At 40.0% G+C, this 18,245-nt stretch overlaps 1 protein-coding gene across 1 annotated transcript in view; it reads right to left on the minus strand.

Moving 5' to 3' along the window:
• Positions 1-1,025: 1,025 nt before the first annotated feature.
• PHEX (phosphate regulating endopeptidase X-linked) overlaps positions 1,026-18,245 on the minus strand; it is a gene marked incomplete at its 5' end in the record, with an annotated part of 100,994 nt that continues 83,774 nt past the window's right edge. Inside the window, 7 exons of the mRNA XM_084279134.1 lie at positions 1,026-1,180; positions 5,121-5,197; positions 6,945-7,049; positions 7,174-7,239; positions 10,514-10,644; positions 12,938-13,005; positions 16,227-16,281. Of these exons, the coding sequence (XP_084135260.1) occupies positions 1,078-1,180; positions 5,121-5,197; positions 6,945-7,049; positions 7,174-7,239; positions 10,514-10,644; positions 12,938-13,005; positions 16,227-16,281 (605 nt within the window). The 3' untranslated portion in view covers positions 1,026-1,077. The remainder of the gene's footprint in view (positions 1,181-5,120; positions 5,198-6,944; positions 7,050-7,173; positions 7,240-10,513; positions 10,645-12,937; positions 13,006-16,226; positions 16,282-18,245) is intronic.

The raw sequence follows: 18,245 nt of genomic DNA on the forward strand, positions 1-18,245 counted from the left end.
TCCACTCCTGAACTCCTCCTTTACCCAGACAAGTCAAATGCTGCTTGTACTGTTTTTCAGTCATGTATTCTTTTATCCTTAAAATCACAACTCACCCTGCCTTGTCCAGAACATGAGGACAAACATGCACACTGCTTACATTCCTCTGTAAGACCCTGACACAGAGAAACCCCTAAATTAAAACCAGTATAGTATTTTGGCTTAAGAAAATAAATTTAGAGGAAGTTATCTTCAGGACAAGGTAAAAACCATTCTTGGGAAAAAAAACCCTGCCCACTCCATAAACAGGAATAAGTGCTGTAATATTTTTGAATACCGCGGAGCTGGGAATTCCCTCTGCAAGCCTCTGGTTTTCACCATACATTGATTTTAATCATAATCTGTTCTAAAATTAGAAAAGGCCATGATCTGACAAGTATCCTTCCTGTTTAGTCCTAGCAGATGGAAACCATGAGGTATTTTCTCAGCTTGAAACTGTTCCAAAACCTGAGGCACTAATCTGACATATTAAACCGAATTTATATAAAGTCTTGTGTCTTTACATCATGCTACATCATTTATGGCATGCTGGGCAGTGGCAGTTTAAGTTATGAAAATGCTGTATCACGCAGCAAATCAGAGCTGTTTTTTTTTATCAGGTCTCGTGAATTTCGTCATCCAGAAAGAATAAATTGTGTGGGGGAGCATTCTGCATCATACCCCTACAGAGCAATAGATTAAAGCTGGATTTTAGCATTTACCTCTTGCTCAGCTATAAATCAGGAATTAGAATTGATAATGGCAGTTATCCATCAACAGCGATGCAACTGCAGATGAGTAGGAGCAGTTTTAGGGATAAAAGGAGTTCCTTTTTTTATTATTATTAAAGAAAAAAATCTATCCTCTTCTATTTCAAATGTTTCTAGGCTCTGAATAGAGAGTGATTAGATCCACGCAGGTCATCAGCAAGGATAAGGAAGATGTGTTTGAAGTAACACCTCTCCAGATTACAGAATGTTCTTCTGATACTCTTATCAGTGGGCTTGTGCAGCAGTTCTCATTGCAGACTCCTCTTGAGGGAAGACCTGGAAGAGCTGTCTACCACAGACGGCAGGATTCTGCCCCTCGGTTCATCGTCGTGTTTGCTGGGCAATTGAAAGCTTTACGGAACTCCTCAAAGTTGCTCATGGCACCGATAACTCTGCAATGAGAAAAGGGATTGACATGCAGGCTGTCTTCAGTTAAACACTACAGGCCCAGAAGAGTTTCTGAGTGTTCACTTCAGGTTGAATTTTCAGGCTTTCCCTGTCATTTTTCCACAAATAGAAAAAAAAAGTTCAGGAGAAGCATTCCCTCTTAAAGTGAAGACAATCTTCTTTCATTCCATGCTTTGAGAATCATCTTACTCTGCTAGAAACTCAACCAAAACCAATTGCATTTTGTGGATACTGTCTCATTTACTACAATTTTCTAATCTGACCCTTGGCAGCAAAGGTGGAAGATCAGTGGTAGCCTTGCCTGGTGGGATCCTTCTTCCAGCACCTGCCAAACCACTGGAGTCTGGCAGGCAGGAGCATGTAATCATGCACCGTGTTTGTGCTGGAAATGGTTTCATTTGGCTCATGCCAGCCAAATTCTTACAGCAACTCCCTCTGCCCACCAACATACACACCCCCATGCTGGCTAACTGGGACTTTGCAGCCTGAAGCGGGGGGGTGGGGGAGCAGGCAGAACCTCTCTTCTCAGGCAGCTCAACCTTACACCTGTGAGCATCTCAACTCCTCTGTTATTCTGGAAATACATTTTCACAGAATCACACAGAATCACAGAATTGTAGGGGTTGGAAGGGACCTCAAGAGACCATCGGGTCCAACCCCCCTGCCAAACCAGGTTCCCTAGAACATATTGCACAAGCAGGCATCCAGACAGGTCTTGAATATCTCCAGAGAAGGAGACTCCACCACCTCCCTGGGCAGCCTGTGCCAGGGCTCTGTCACCCTCACTGTGAAAAAGTTCCTCTGCATGTTGGTGCTGAACTTCCTGTTCTCCAACTTGCAGCCATTGCCCCTTGTCCTGTCCCCACAGACCACTGAAAAGGGGCTGGCCATTTCCCCCTGTGTCCCACACTTGAGATATTTATAAATATTGATCAGATCCCCCCTTTTTTCTGAGGCTCCTGTCCTAACCAGCTCCCAAGCCTTCTTGTTTCCACCGCAGATGGTGCGATACAGAAAGAGCAAGCACATCCCTGCCTCACATGAACTAGACAATGTGTCTGCATTCCAGACTGGCACCTTCAGGCACAGGGGAAGAACTTGCTCTTTGTATGCAGTCATCCTTGGCTCCTGATTTCCTGCCTGTATTATTCCATGCTGCCAGAAATTATTATTTTACCGTTGCTAGATTAGGATCATGTTGTTTGCTGATTTTTCCTATGCTTTTAAGCATCCTGGAATTTACTAACCTGAAATTTGCAGTAGAACTAAAGTAAACAGCATCCCGAGTTAAAACCAGAAAAGTATCTACTGAGATATTAATTGTATGCCTTTCCACCCTCTTTGTTATGCAGTGGGAAGGCATTTTTCTCCACTGCAGACAATCAGCTTCTCGGCATAGCTCAGCATGGTAGAAAACATTCTTATTACATTGATTAGACTTTCCACGGGGAAGAAAATTTGCAGTCAGCTGGTGCAAAAATGTCTAAAGGTCAGTTTTGTAGGGTGAATTAAAAAATTATGTTAGGCTTCAAATAATATATACAGCTTGACTGTAAAAACATTGCAAATACATATTCAGAGACTGGAATGGTGAGAGCTGGTCATGCAGAACTGCTGCTCAAGTTGCTGGGAGTTCTGCCTGCCATGCCAGGGATTTCAGTCTGAAACTAGCATCCAAAAACAGCCAAGACACATGCTAATAATGAAAATCTGCCAGGTAAAACCATATAAAACCAGAATCTAGCCAGCAAAAGATCTTTCTGTATTTGTGTATGTGGCTTTTTTACCCATGATTTGATATTGCTAGATGCTAACCACGGAATTGAAGTGGGCTTTCTGGATTTCATCACACTGAACTACAGTAGAGATACCTTCCCCTGAACGGGTCATCCTGGGCTCCCTTGGCAATTGATAGAAATATGTATTTGCAGAGTCTAAGTAATCCCAATGCATTACTTACAGAAGAGATATATGTGGGCGTGCTTTTTGACTGTGATGAGAGCGTGTGGTGACTTAGCTCAGATGCACACACCTATGCTCAGGATATATGTTGCTCATTTCTATCATCTTTCATAGTTACTTTATTTTAATACATGTAATTATTTTTGAAAGGGATGTTTGGGTTTTTTGGATAGCAGGAACTCTCAGTGTTGAAACTAGCTGTACTGCTGTTATATTCATAATGGTTCTTGGGACATAAATAAAGCAAAGTTGGCAGAAATCGATAATATAATTTTTTAGCCCAGTTGGTATGATTTACAAGAAGAGACAAGCACCTCAATTTCCCTTCAGGCCTGAAACAGAAGCCTCTTCAGAGTATCTCACATCAAAACTAAGAAAAAGATTTGTTAATATTTTCTAGACCCCAAATTCATCTATCTTCTCTCAAAATTTCTTCCTAAACCCGATTCCTTCATGAGGTTTCCTCATGAATTCTCCAGCCCCAGGCTTCTCTGTTTATTTTGTGATTTGCACCATCTCATAGGGCTGTAGCTATGTAATGATTCAGAATACACAAATATACATATAGGTAAATCAATCCAAGTATTTTAGAAGGCAAGAGAAGTTTATTTTGCCAAAAACTTCAGGTCAGGAATTATTAAAAAATATCACCCTGCTGAAGATGAGCCTGATACTCCTGTCCTTGTTGTCAAAATGTATTTTCCATTGTTAAGAGGCATGCAGATTTGCATCCTATTTACACCTAGCTAGCTGGTGTAACAGGTATTCCTAAGGTACAGTAGTGCAAGTTTCAGTGCTGAGTATAGGACTCTACCAAGAGCAAGCATACACATCTGCAATGCTAGCTTATATTAAACTTGTGCCATCATGTTTCCATTATTTCTTAACCCATTCCAGTTATAAACAGCCCGAGGTGTGTCCTGCAAGCTGTTTGGCTGTGTCAAGCGAATATGTCAGAGTACCTATGAAGCAATGTCTAAACTCCCCTGTGAAGGCAGCATTGCTATTTTTACTGAGGCAAAGAGGGGGTGTCATCACCTAAATCTAGCCATGGAGAAAGTGGGATTCCAGCCCCCTCTTTAGTCAACAGAAAGCAGTAGGAATCTCCAGAAGGCAACTTATCCCAAGTATTGGAGACACCTCCATTATGAACCAGGTTGTGGAGTTAACATACCCCATATACAGAGGCAATGTAGCACTTGACTGAGGACAAACACACAATTCTCAGTTAAGTAAATACAACTGACATGAGTTCCAACCAGAAAATAACCTTGCTCTTCGTCACACAAACTCTATGGAGAAGCAGGAAAAATCAACTCTGGCTTCCTAATTCTCATGAAGTGTTTAAACCTTCGTCCTTTTCCAGCCTTTCTCTCTTGAGGTTCAGGGTTGTCTGTGGTTAGGAGGGCCTGTGGGAGGCCATTTGGGCAAGGAGATAGGCATGCTGTTATGTCTGGACTACCACAGCTCCTTCAGGCAAAGCACTGTTCTCTAGAAGGCAACTGAGGAGTTCAATCTTGAACTGAACTTACAGGACATGCTTTGCTTTGCATTATCAATATAAGTCAAGGTACTCACTTTAAATCTTCTAACAAACTCAGGCAGATTAAATCAAGGACCCGCCTAATATTCATTGTTTTCTAAAGTGGAATTGCACAGGAAAAAAGTGATAGATTAGACATTCTAGATATTCAGACCATGAGTACCGAACATCAGAGAGATCAGAATGTTTTCTGGTTCAACTGCTTTTGAAAGTAGATGCAAGGCTGTCGTTTTTACAGAAGAGCATTTGTAATAGTGAAAGATAAGCTAATAAAACCAGTTCAATTTCAATCTAAGCCAAGAGCACAGTCCAATTTTATGTTTGCTCTTAAACTCCTCTTAACATGCTAAATTTCTGCACTTGTGTGCTGCAGAGGTTGATTCTGTGTGTATACTGAGTAAATACATTATTTGCACTACCTGAACTGAGGAGGGCTGTGAGCTCCAATATATATTTGTTCTCTCGCAGATTCTGGTCTAAAGGAGTTGCATCTTACCTAGTAAAAGATATAAAGCAGAAATAGGCACGTTATCAGAGATAACTTCTGAAGTACAGTAGAATATAATGTTTCTGTTCTTAAGATGCCTATGACTTACACAACATACAAAATGGAAAGACACTACAAACTCTTATTTTGTTTCACCTTTTCTAACTTACACTTTTTTAAATCTCTTAATGGATCCAGTTTCCACCCACTGTTATTCTCCACCCACTGTTATTCTCCCATCATCTAATCATAGTCACTTTACTAGCTCTGTTTTTGAGGTTCTCTATAATGGTAGCTTGCCTTTCAGCTAGTGCTGCAGTATCTGATGCCTAGCAATTACCAAGAATACCTCTTGGTCTCAAAGAGATGTAATATGTATGAAATGTACATGAAATGATGCTTGTCATCTCTAGAATGGCAGCTGTATTGCCCGGACACATTTGTTCCATGGTGGAATGTCACATTCTTTTGAAATCGCACATTTTTCAAGTCTCCATCACTGGTACCCAATTCACTGTTCCTAATAAGATACTTGACCCACTTGTAACTAAGCACAAAAGAGGGTAGAGAGAATATTTGCACAAATAATCTCTCTTCTGCTGAATTCATTGTATGGAAAATTCCATTTAAGCATCCCCTGCCTTACCTAAGCCCCTGTATGGAATGGTTCCTAGGCCAGACTGCCCACAGGGTATGTGAGCTTCAGTGTAATTTTGTCTGGCTGGGGACAGCCCTGGCAGCTTGAATGAGCCTGTTGAGTATCTTGGGATCTGCGGAAATAGGCTGAGCTCAAGGGTACCTGGCATGCACTGCTCTCACCGTGCACGTACGTCCCTCAGATAGTCCACCGCACATAAGATTCCTGCAGTGGTCCTGTAAGACCCAACCCCCAAGTTCTTCCCATGTGGCTTCAAGGTTTTCCCAGGAAAAAACTGGCACAGTGTAAAACTCAACTCAGCATAAACTGAAGTGGTACCTTTTCATTGGTGAATGTTGTCAAGCTTAAGTGGTCATAGACCCATACACTGCTGCTATGCTGATTTTTGGCAGAGAAGTGATTTTCAGCTTGGGTTGGTAATAAAAGAATATTGGCTGTACTAGGGCCTGTTTCTTCAGTTTTAAATGATTTGTTCCTTTAATAGGTGGGCAAAATTTTATAGCTCAACTTTTACACTTTATAAAGGGAAATTGTCCCAACTCTATAAACCAAATTAATTTCTGGCTCTCTCCCTTGTTGTCTAAAAAACTCACATCCCTTATCAAAGCTTAGGTACAGCATATTTAGTGCACAGCAAAGAAAGGTAGGAAAAAATAAAGATTTTGCTTAGTTTCCCTAAATAACATGCTCAGTAATGAATGGTGATGGTACACTTGAAACAGGAATCTGTGGTGGAAGCAGTCAGAAACTGCTGCATATGGCAAGCACCAGAAAAATTGCAATCTAAAATGGAAAGAGGTTAAGGAGTCAATACATGCAAGAAGAGCCTTGCAGCAAAGAGAAACAGCAAGAGGAAAGAAAGCTGCCATGACAACCCAGTGCAAAACCAAGAATAATTTCAGCAGTCCTAGCTCCATGGTTAGATAGATGAGAACAAAGGGAGAGAGAGAAAAGAAGTAATAGTCCTCGGAGAAGACATCTCTGCTTATACCCTGAAAAGTCTGGGTTTGGCTGGTGCTGAAAAAAAGCAGTCTCATCTCTGCACTGTACATTCTGCAGGTTAACAGATAGGAACTTGAACACATTTTTACTACTTACATGGGCATAACTCAGAAAGAAAAGCTGATTATGGGTGAACTTCAGGCCTGGCAGTAAAGGCTCTTCTTGTCCTCCCCTCTTTTCTGCAATCCATTTCCTGTATGCCTAGTAAGAAAGAGATACTGAGCACATTTCAGCAACATGAAGCACAACCATTCCTTTTTCCTTGTGTTTTGTCGTTGTTGATGGTGGTGGTGGGTTTTTTAAAATGTATTTTTCAGATACTCACCCTGAAAGCCTCTCGCAAACCTCCATTATCTGCAATGTTCTCTGCCAAAGTCCTCTTGCCTTTCACCTGGCATAACGCAACATCATCAGTCATTTCACCCATTTATGAACTTCCTCCTTGATTAACTTCTATGTAGTGACAGGACGAGGGGTAATGGCTTTAAACTGAAGAAGGGCAGATTTAGATTAGATATAAGGAAGAAATTCTTCCCTGTGAGGGCAGTGAGGCCCTGGCACAGGCTGCCCCCTCCCTGGCAGTGTTCAAGACCAGGTTAGATAGGGCTTTGGGCACCTGGTCAGGTGGAGGGTGTCCCTGCCCATGGCAAGGGGTTGGAAAGAAATGGGCTTTAAGGTCCCTTCCAACACAAACCAGTCTGTAGTTCTATGATTCAACAAATGGGGAAAAAATAAAACAAGGCAAGACCGAGCTTAACCAATTTCAACCATCATATCTCTGGTTAAAAAAACCTCGGGTTTCAATGTGAAAACTGTCAGTAAACAATTCTTTGTGATGAGTTATCCTGGCTTTGGTCCAGATCTCTGTAGCACAAAATATAGTAGATAAAATGCACTCTCAAGTACCCGGTCCCTGATCTTTGGTCTGAGCATCAGTAATTTTCCCGAGGACTGTTTTTCTCTGGTTACGTGAGATCCTGTAGCCCTTTTCTTAAACTTTTATCTAAAAGATTATATTTGTTTCTCTATATAACTCTTTATATATTACTGGGATGCAAAAATAACTTTTAAGTCATAACCTAAAACAGTGCAATTAAAAATATCTGTCAGTGACATAATTGAAATTGATAGTATATTCAGCGCTCCAAAAATATCTGCAACGGAGATGCACGTTGCTTTTTCCCACTATTGATTCCAAGAGCTAGACCAATAGCAACAAGAATTTATCGTGAGAACCAGCGCTAGCTAAACTTTCTGAAAGAAGCCAGTCTCCTGGTGTCACCAAGTGTAATATCATTATGAAGAAACCCTAATTTCTGGAAGTGGAGCGATACCTCTGATCACTCAGCCTGCTAGGGTTTCAGTGTTACCAAACTGTATTTGTAATTAAGCACTTTTACTCTGTACTATGCCTTGAATGAGCAAGGTAACTGAGCAGAGTTTTGAGAAGAGCTCTGAAGGTTAACAGTGTCCTGCAGATTCTCTGATAACAGGCACTCCCATGCCACAGGGATGAGTATAGGGGGGTTGGTGTCAGGACCCACCTTAGCTTCAGGATTGCAAAAGAGGGGGAAATGGGGGAGAAAAGGAAAAAGGACTTGGAGGATGCCTAGGTACAGGTGCACAGCCCCACCACTCAGTGGAGATGAGCATCCAAACTGGCCTCAAGGCATTTTTCTTGACTGCTTGGGTCCAATGTTATACCCAAAGGTGTAATAAAGGAGAAATTGGAGCAGTAGAGGTAAGTGAACCCCTTTCTTGTCAATCTTTCCTCCTCTCAGGAAGCTTGAAATGGTGGTGGAAGAAAGGTTTTTAGGAAAACAAGGTACTGGGACTCCAGGGTACACGCACAGACATCAGGTGCCTTTTTTATCAGCCTACCTACTCATATATATTTCTTGCAGTGGGACTGTGAAGTAGACTGATTTAGAGCATAAGATGAGAGCAACCTAGCAGTGGCACTTGGGCCGTAGGTCATTTTAATAAGTGGAAGAAATCTTTCTGCTGATTTCAGGCATCTCTGGGTCAGGTATCTGAGACTACTGTTTGCAGACAGTTCGTGACAGGGCTCAGGGACCATGGTAAGCCCTTTATTTGATCAGATGACTTTATTTGATTACTGCACTCTGAAGCTATTTCTATATCCACTTTTTCTTTCATTACGCTCCTCTTCTGGAGACGTTTTTATTGTAAACTGGATGAAAAAGAAGAAGAGTTAATACATTTCTTGATCCATGTAAAATATTCATACAGGGGTAAAAAATGTGCAGAATGTACAAATATTGATGTAAATGACAGGCAATCAAAAGTTCTTTGCATGCATAGCTTTTTATACAGAAGCTATAAAATATGATAGGAAAAAAAAAATCTTCTTCTGTCAGCTAAAAAGTGCTTTAGGTTATCCCATAGAAATAGGAGGGAAAAGTCTTACAAATTACAAGGTTGTGGGTAACATGATGTCTCCAGTAAGCCCATCCACAGACTTCAAAGGCAAATAGCTTCACTGAAGGAGAAATTCAGATCTACCCCATCTCAAGAGACACAGTAGAAGGCAAAGGGGATGGCCAAGCCCATGGCAGGAGCATGGGAAGAGCTAAGTCACATCCTTTTAATTGCCTCCTTTAAGTGGAATTTTTGTATTGACAGTTTTTATCCTATAGATATTTAGGGATGAGCCTGAGAATTTGTATTTGTAAGTTAGCGTATATGGAGCACTTCAAGCCTGAGCTGTTAGACTTCAGACTGGACTACAACATGGCCTTATTATCTCTCAGAGTAATACAGGCAGCCTGAGGAAAGTGTTAAAATTATTGTTAAGTATTCAATGTGACCTCTCTGTTCTTTAAAGGCAAAGACATAATTGCATTTCTAATTCTAAAATGTAAGTAGAGGTGGTAGAATTGAGTAGGGGTGGGGTGTGGTGTGTGATTTGTCCTGAAAATTAAGGTTAAAATCAATTCCCAGCTGACATTACTGGAATTTTAGCTATTGATTTCTGAAGGCCTGGGATTTATCCTTCATGTTGGACACTTATATAATATGCACGTTTTCAGGCAAGCCCAGAGCTCCGATAGATGATGCAACAGAAACCACTGCCTTGCACTTTCTCTCTCAATCCTTTTCTATGACCTACCCCTATCCCATTCCCTTCATTTGATACACAAATTTGGTCTGTGTGCACATGTGGAAGAAATAGCAGGAGTTGAAATAAAGTGGGGTTTATGCATACATTTCATAGCTATAGTAAATAACAGCTGGAATTGCTAAAGGCATCTATAAAAATGCTATTATATTCTTTGTTTTAAAAAGTGTGGCTGCTCAAATTTCATTATGGACCTCATTTTCAGAAGACATTTAACATGCTCATAGTAATTGGATCGGCCCTGATGAGTGGCTTCATCTTCTTTCTCCGATTCCAATACAATATGATGGGAAGACATGGTTTAACCCTGTCACCAGGGTATGGGTGGTGGTTTTTGACTGGACTAATCAAATCTGACAGACAATTTTTATCACAATTATTCACTTCAAAAAACGATTTGTTGTAAGAAATGAAGTTGGTAGCCTAATATCCCAATATGCTGAGATTTATAAAATGATAACTTAAAAAAAACCCGTAAATGTCCTAATGCACCCCTGTTTTCAATCACCAGTGGTTTACATACATGTAAGCCAGCTCTCTTCCAGTAGTAATTGCTGTATTGATTAATCATGCATTTTGTTTTCTCTTTAAATTTTTCTTCAGAGTCAGTTGTCCACCAAGGGTCTAAATTTCCATTTTTGTCATATTTCCGACCTTAAAAAAAGAAAGAAAGAAAGAAAACAAGTGTTTTTGTAGGAGAAAACCCCATACTTTTCCAGTTTTGGAATCTGTTATTGGTGCAGAAATAAGAGGTGACATGTACCCATGCAAGTATGTATACAAAATGGACAAGATTGGTGAGCAAAATCTTGACCTCACTCAAGTCAGTGGTGAAAAGCTGACATTCTATTTGTTGTCATAGTTTCCATTTTCAGAAAAAAAGTAATGACTAATGAGATCTATAGTACGTTTTATAATTACACAGCGTATGAGGCATATGAGCTTTCTTGTAAGTATAATTGTAAGTATTTTTCATCCTCAGCCCATGTGTCTTTGATTCTTCAAACCTGATGATGACTAATTTGTTATTAATTAATTATACGCTTGACCAGAAGAAAAATCCATTTCATGGAAACTTCTGAAGTTTCCATTTTTTTGCCTTGGAGCAAAACCACAGCATTTGAACCCTATTCAGGGAAACAAGGAGGATACGCATGTACATCCAATTCCCTAGGCTGAGAGTTACAGCAATGGCTCATAGAAGATTCAGCCTCACATCCCATCTCATTTGTATGAGAATATCTAATCTTGAGCATTTCTCCAGCCAGTCAGAGAGGAACCTAAGATCTACTTCCCTAAGCAGGCCACTACTTCTTGCCCAGGCTTTCACCTTCCAAAAAGAGAAATAAATAAATCCCAGGTGACAGGAGATAGGACAAGGGGAAATGGCACAAAGCTGCACCAGGGCAGGTTCAGATTAGATGTTAGGGAAAAATTCTTCATTGAAAGAGTTGTCAGGGCCAGGAACAGGCTGCCCAGAGAGGTGGTTGAGTCACCGTCCCTGGATTTGTTTAAAAAAAGGGTAGATCAGGTACATAGGGATATAGTTCAGCATAGAACAGGAATGGTTGGACTGGATGATCTTAAAGGTCTTTTCTAACCTAGTCATTATGTGATTTGACTCTGTGATGTGATGTGAAATCTCTAGGGAATCAGAGACATCTTCAACAAGACAATGCACAGGGGGAAAAAATGAAAAGACATAAAGATGGAAGAAAACATCTTGGTATCAAGTCTAGTGTCTACTCCTGCTTTCCTGTAGTTGTGATGAAGAATGAAATTGCAGAGCAATTTTTGAAAAAACAGTCCTAACGTCTTGTGTCTACCTTTCTGCTGCAAGTAAGGCCCGACTGCTAGACTTTCAGGCACATTGGGTCATCACTGAAGACTATGTCTTCATGACACTGCAGGGTGAAAATTCAGCTGGTACTCATGTTCTGTAATATCCTCTGTAGCAGGGTGCCTTCACCATGCCATGCCCAAGTGAAGGTCAGTCCCAGAAGCCAAGGTTATCAAGTGAAACTATCCACTCCAATACATGGAGTGCTTGCTACACCATAACTTCTATGATATGGAAGTGGCAGGGCAGGAAACATTTCTCCATACAGGACTGATTAATTATGCAAAATATTGTGGAGCTCTGCCAACAGGATACAAGGTTTGCCTTGTAAAAGGTATTCAAAGTAATGCAACGTAAGCACCCTAACTTTAGTTAGGCAGTGAGCTAGGAGCTTGCTTTTCCTTAAGCTCCTCATCTTCTCAATGGAAAGAAGTTTCACCAGACAGTGGGTCAGAGCGGGATGTCAGGCAGACACTGAGAATTGCTCCCTGAAGGACGAAGTTTGTGTTTCTTCTCGGTCTCTCTCTGGCCTCCTCTCTCTCTGAGAAGCCCGATTTTTAAGAGCACTGAGACAGCCAAAGTTAGATGGTGGCAGTGCCCCACTCCTCCCAGTTTTCCATAACACCTGGTTTGACATTTTCTTCTTTCTTGCTTTTTTTTCTTTTTTCTTTTTTCATATTTTGCAATACATTTTCTGTTCCACTTCCGTTCTAGTGTTGGTTTTAAATATTTTTCCATAATTGTCTTTTGAAAAAAGTCAAAACTGCAATGAAGTTTTCCTGGTTGACATTTTTGTCTATCAGAAGTTATTGTCCTTCCCACTATACACAACTAGGACTTTCTGAATTTGTTGTTGATCTAGTTTCCATTCAAAATAAACAGCAAGTGTCAAACATGATATCCCTTACCAAACAAAATCGATTCAGACAAGCTAGATCACATGCTAATAAATAAACCCCACAACTTTATAATTTTATCCCTACAATTCAGCACTGTTAAAACCAAAACAATAAAATAGCTAAAGCATATACAAGCCAGCTTTCAAATCTGTCAACTCTGTTTAAAAAGAACCAAAACAAAGTTATCAACTTATGGACAAATACTCACCATTGCTATCAAATCCATGAGTAAACTCGTGGCCAACGATTACTCCTATGGCACCGTAGCTTAATGACCTGTAACACAAAGAAGCAGTTTCCTCAGAAAGTTTCCACACTCATGAGCATCAAAGGACAAAAGAATCAAACAGATTTCTACCTCATGAAAGACCATAATTTACTTAAAATGACAGTGGGATGGGGAATGAGATTAAAATTCATATCTGCAGAGTTTTGATTTAACGTTGTTGAAAGTCTGAATGTTAAACTCTTACTTGTTTCAAAACACCCTTTAACATAAAACTTTAAAAACATTGTGATGGTTCACTCATCTAACCAAATGTCTTAGCATCACAGGAGCTCCAAAATGTCTCCTTCAGATGAATGCATTCTGTACATATATCCTGCAAACAGCACCAAGTTATAGGTGAAATTATTCTCTTGGCACCATCATTAAAAAAGAATAGATCGAAGGCTGCAATGGGCTTCCATAATGCCAGCTCCAATCATTCTTCACTGGAATGCAACAGAGAGACTTGTAAATGACTGGTTTTGTGAAGCATTAAACAGATCTCCCTTCAGTTTTAAAAAGAGAAGCCATACAATTTCCTTTCACCTTCCAGGAATAGGACATGACCTACAGTCAGATCTAATGTACCAAAGAAACAGAACAGAAAGAAATATTTTCTAATCCTGATTGACAATTAATTATATTTTCCTCATTACAGCCAAATAAACATGCATATGGGAGAAAGAAGGATGAGAGGGAAAGACTCAGGGCTTTTTTATATCAAATACAGTGGATATTGGGGGGAGGAAAGGGGGAGTGATCTGCTAAACCCATCTTTCATTTGTGAAATTGTTCTTTGTGATTTTAATTATTTCTGTTACTGAGATGCCATACTTCAAAGTCACTCATAGTATTTCTAACACGTTGTATTGCAACAAGAGAAAGGAAGAGGGTTTCGAAGTAACATGTTATTATTGGACCTAATGATCCATAGAACACTAATTGCTCATCTCAGTCATGCCCAAAAAGTATTATATCATTTAATTTCCCCTGCTCCCATGATAATTCTTCACTTTGTTTTTTTCTTTCCTGAAAGGTAATTTGCATGAGATAAAATCTTCCCTACTGTTTGGTTTTGTGTTGTTTTGGCCTTTTTTTTCCAAGTACTATTGCAAACCTTCTCTAAAAAAATGCTGGTTAAAATTATATATTTCAGCAATGGAAATATCATCCTTTTGTGTGACAAATTTGTAATCTTGTGTAGCACACAGTGATAATTATCCATACTAAATGTACTACATTAGACTTGTTTTCTACATCTGAAGTAAAGTGGTTATACAGGATCTTTTGCAGCTGGAGAAGTACAAAAAGAATGGCACAAAACATGTAAAGAGGTCAAGAAGAACCAATAAGTCACATAACAAGATACATCCTATTTTTCCTCTAAGGTTCTTGGTCACCATCAGTGGCAGGCTCAAAGAACAAGCTGGTGCCTGGGCACTCCTAGGGTTTTCCTCAGATCCAAAAGATAGGGTGACATTTGGGGTGAAGTTTGGCCTTTGACTCTGTGAAACCCCTTTAGCATTTCATCCAGCTCAACGACACTGTTGCCAGAAATGGTCCCACCTTCATTCACGCTCTTCACTACTAGAACAGAGCTGGACAGGGAAGGAAGGACAGATGGAGGGGATTAGGTGCAGCCCAACAGGTACCATAATTAGATGGGACTAATTATGGGGCTGGGGAGGCTCAGAGGGCTGCAAGAAAGCCACCAACTCAGGTAGTCTGAAGTCTCTCTTTCAATATATCTGGCAAGTCTTGTAACTATGAAAGATGGCATTTAAATGGTGTTCTATCGATGTACTGAGATGTAAAGTAACAACTTGGCTCCCCTTTATGCAAATAGATGCAGCTGGTTTAGAGGGTTATGCTGGGATCGGACACTAAAATGCTACTAAATGTTAAATATTTGCTAAATCAGTTTTCCAGCAAGTACTGATGACTTTTTGATGATTTTCCTGTTCCAGTGCCATGCACTGTTTCTTTTAAGCAGACAGAAAACAGATCCAGACTATTTCAAGGACAAAAGCAATCTGTTGTCTGCCGTAAAATAGCAACATTTGTTTACTAAATTTCATTTTGATACGTACTCAAGCAAAACCAATTTAAGCTAAGGTAACCTTTAAAGAAGAGAAATGAGCAAAGTATAATTCTCTGAAAGAACCACAATTTTATCACTATGGCAGAAGGTCAGGGTACAGAGAAACCTCTTCAGAAAGCAAAGCTGGAAACAGGTCTACAATAACCACAGCAGAAAATAAGTTCACCTTAACAAGAAAGGACTTTCTTGTATCCCTAATTACCACTTAGAAAGTCACCATGCTTGTAAGAATTCTCTATGAATGCAAATTCATTTGTTCCTAAATCAAACGTATGTCTCTGCATATATCACAAAAATTTCTGTTTACAAGGACACAACCAGATTGGAAGTTGGAAAATGTTTTAAAAGTTTGATTTTATATTTTTAACAAAGATTTATTAAGGATATATTTCACCAGTAACTGGCTTTACATAACAGCAAAATAACTTTCAGAAACTGCTGTCAGAAACTTCTCATGGTCTTATCCTGCCCTAAAATAGAAAGCTATTGAACTGCACAAAAGCAGTGATTTTTTCAAAATTAAATACACGTGACCTACAATTAGTCTCCCTCAGCTATGGTAGCACATGGGTCTGCTCAGGCAATCACATACACACATGGAGATACTCATACAGGCACAGGCAAAGGCCCACGGTTAATCTTAGAAATTAGCAGAAAGTGAACAATAAACTGATAATAAATGGCTTCTTAGGGTATTCACTCCTGTTGAGGAAGTGTTAGGTACCTGATTTACAATTCCTTTGAATACCTGCCATGTGCACACTGCTGCACCTGCGTGCTATAGCACTGAAACCCTTCCACTCCGGTGCACTTAATTAGCAATTCCTGTGAGAAATCAGTCATCAGTTTAAGACAATAACAACACATACAGCTCCCAAGAAAAGTTATGGCACAAAGCAGCAGTTTTCAAAGTCTGTTTTTTCAAGAGTAAAAGCAGGACACGGTGGGGAAGAACATGCAGCCCAAGGACCAAGCTTTCCCTACAGGAGGACAATGCAGTATTCCTGGGTGCTACCTGTTGGTTGTCTTCAGTAGTGTAGCCTTCTTCTCCATCTATATGTATTTCCAAGACCTTTCCCTGTTATTCTTCATTTCCAGGTGTAAGAAGTTGCCTAGCACAGTACTTACCTAGGATACTCTGTTCCCCAAAAGAAAGGCTTTTGCAGTTCTCCTGCTGGGAACCCTGCAATAGCAAAAACAGTAATAGTGAGGTCCCTGGTTCAACACAGTCACAAGGAACAAGGATTTGGAATTTATGGCCCTTTTTTTGTTTTGTTTCAGAAGATTTTGCTAGAGGGGCTTTCCCTCAGGTGGTGGTTTCAGAATGCAGTAGAGAAGATCTTTGAGAAGAAGCAGAGATTCACCCTCCTTCAGGGCTACAGTGTCAACAAGATGCTGTGCGACCTTTTTGTCTGTGGCTACACACGTCTCTGTGTGTCATTATATGTGTTCCTGTCAATAAACACCTAGTGCTTCCTCTGAAAAAGAAGAAAACTATTGGATTACCCTCAAATGTTGACAGGTCAACAGAGACTATCTAGGCACAATGCAATAAGAATTAGGAAAACAATTAGGAAACTTTTAGGGAGGCTTCAGTGCAGCAAGAGACATATCAAAGTGATAAAATGTAAGCCTAATTCTATATAGTCAATGATAAGCAATGGTAAATGAACATAGGCACTTTGGTAAAGGAGAGCTATAGATGAAGGCTGTAGAGTCGGTCTAGCTGCAGGAGTTATGTGGCTGCTTCTAGTAGGCTAACTAGACACCGAAAACCTGTCAGTGGAGACACTCCAATGATGATCCACTGAAGCTGCACATAGAAACCAAAATTGTTCTTCAAATCCAAAGTCATGTGTTTGTTGCTAGTTCCTGGATGATATTTCAGTGCCATGATTCTGAAGACATCAGAGCTGAACATGGTTATCAGTTTAAAAGCCCAAAGAACTGCTACATAAAAGAGACACTATAGCCAAAGTTATCAAATGTGTGTGAAAACTGCAGTCCTTCCAGAACCTAATGCAGAATGATGATTTGTGTCATGAATTCCCATCTATAACATACAGCCATACACCCATTTTGAAAGTCACTTCACGTGGACATCGCCTTGTGAGTGAGGAACCAATTTCCTTGGGTGGTTTGCTTGCTTTCACAGGAATCTCTGCTTTGGTCTCTCTTCAAGAAATCACCTGGACACTCATATCAAAACAAATACCACATTCACTCAATTCTGACCCCGTTCAGTTTTTAGGGATTTCTTTATATCTGAGATAAATTGTCAGGCAAGATTTGTGTCCTTTCCTTACAAAGTCTTTAAAGACAATATGCTGAGTGTAATTCCTATCAAATGACGCGCCGAGTAGCATGTCCCCCTGGCTTGCCTGACTGCTTTTTTCTGCTGCTCCTCCTCCCTTGCTGCCTTGACTGCCTATTTGCAGTTTGTTACAAAAAGTGTGGTTTTCAAACTTATTTTCTAAGTGCATTTGTTTTAAAATTTCTTTTACTTCTCCAGATGCTGCCTTGTTGTTTCAAGCATGTTATCATTTGCTACAAAACACAATTGTACCAATGTCAAGGACAAAGTTTTCCTGATCTAACTCTCTCCTTCCCAGCACACACAGAAGCCTATTTAGTATTTACCATGTGTCTTTTAAAACATCTCACAGCAATGATATACTCACACAAACTGATGAAAACTGCTTATTAGTACACTAAGTTCAGAGCTGGTGTTAAGAGCTGGAGATCTAGCCTGAACTATATTGCCTGGTTCCCACCAAATATTGAACATCAGGAAAGGTTTTGGGGCATGCCAAAGAAATCATTTAATGAACTAAACATTGGAGTCTGCTAACCCTAAATAATCCTCTCCCCACAAGAGCACATGAGAGGAACTGTGGCCAAAATGAAGAAATGAACCCATACTGAAGATTGTATGAACCATAGTCATCCCACAAATTACGTTTAAGGCCGACACAATCCTGTATGCCTGTCACCACACCAAGAATCTATCAAGATCTTGTAAGGAGCTGCAATTATTTTGTCCAGGTATAGACTTGTCTAGTGTATTTGTACTTGTCTATGTGCCAGGTAGAGGTAATATACATTATTTACAGCAAACTAGATGCAAACCTTCCCTTAGGCTCATTC

This window comes from Gallinula chloropus (genome assembly GCF_964237585.1).
Source record: "Gallinula chloropus genome assembly, chromosome: 1".
In the NCBI taxonomy this organism is placed as follows: Eukaryota; Metazoa; Chordata; class Aves; order Gruiformes; family Rallidae; genus Gallinula; species Gallinula chloropus.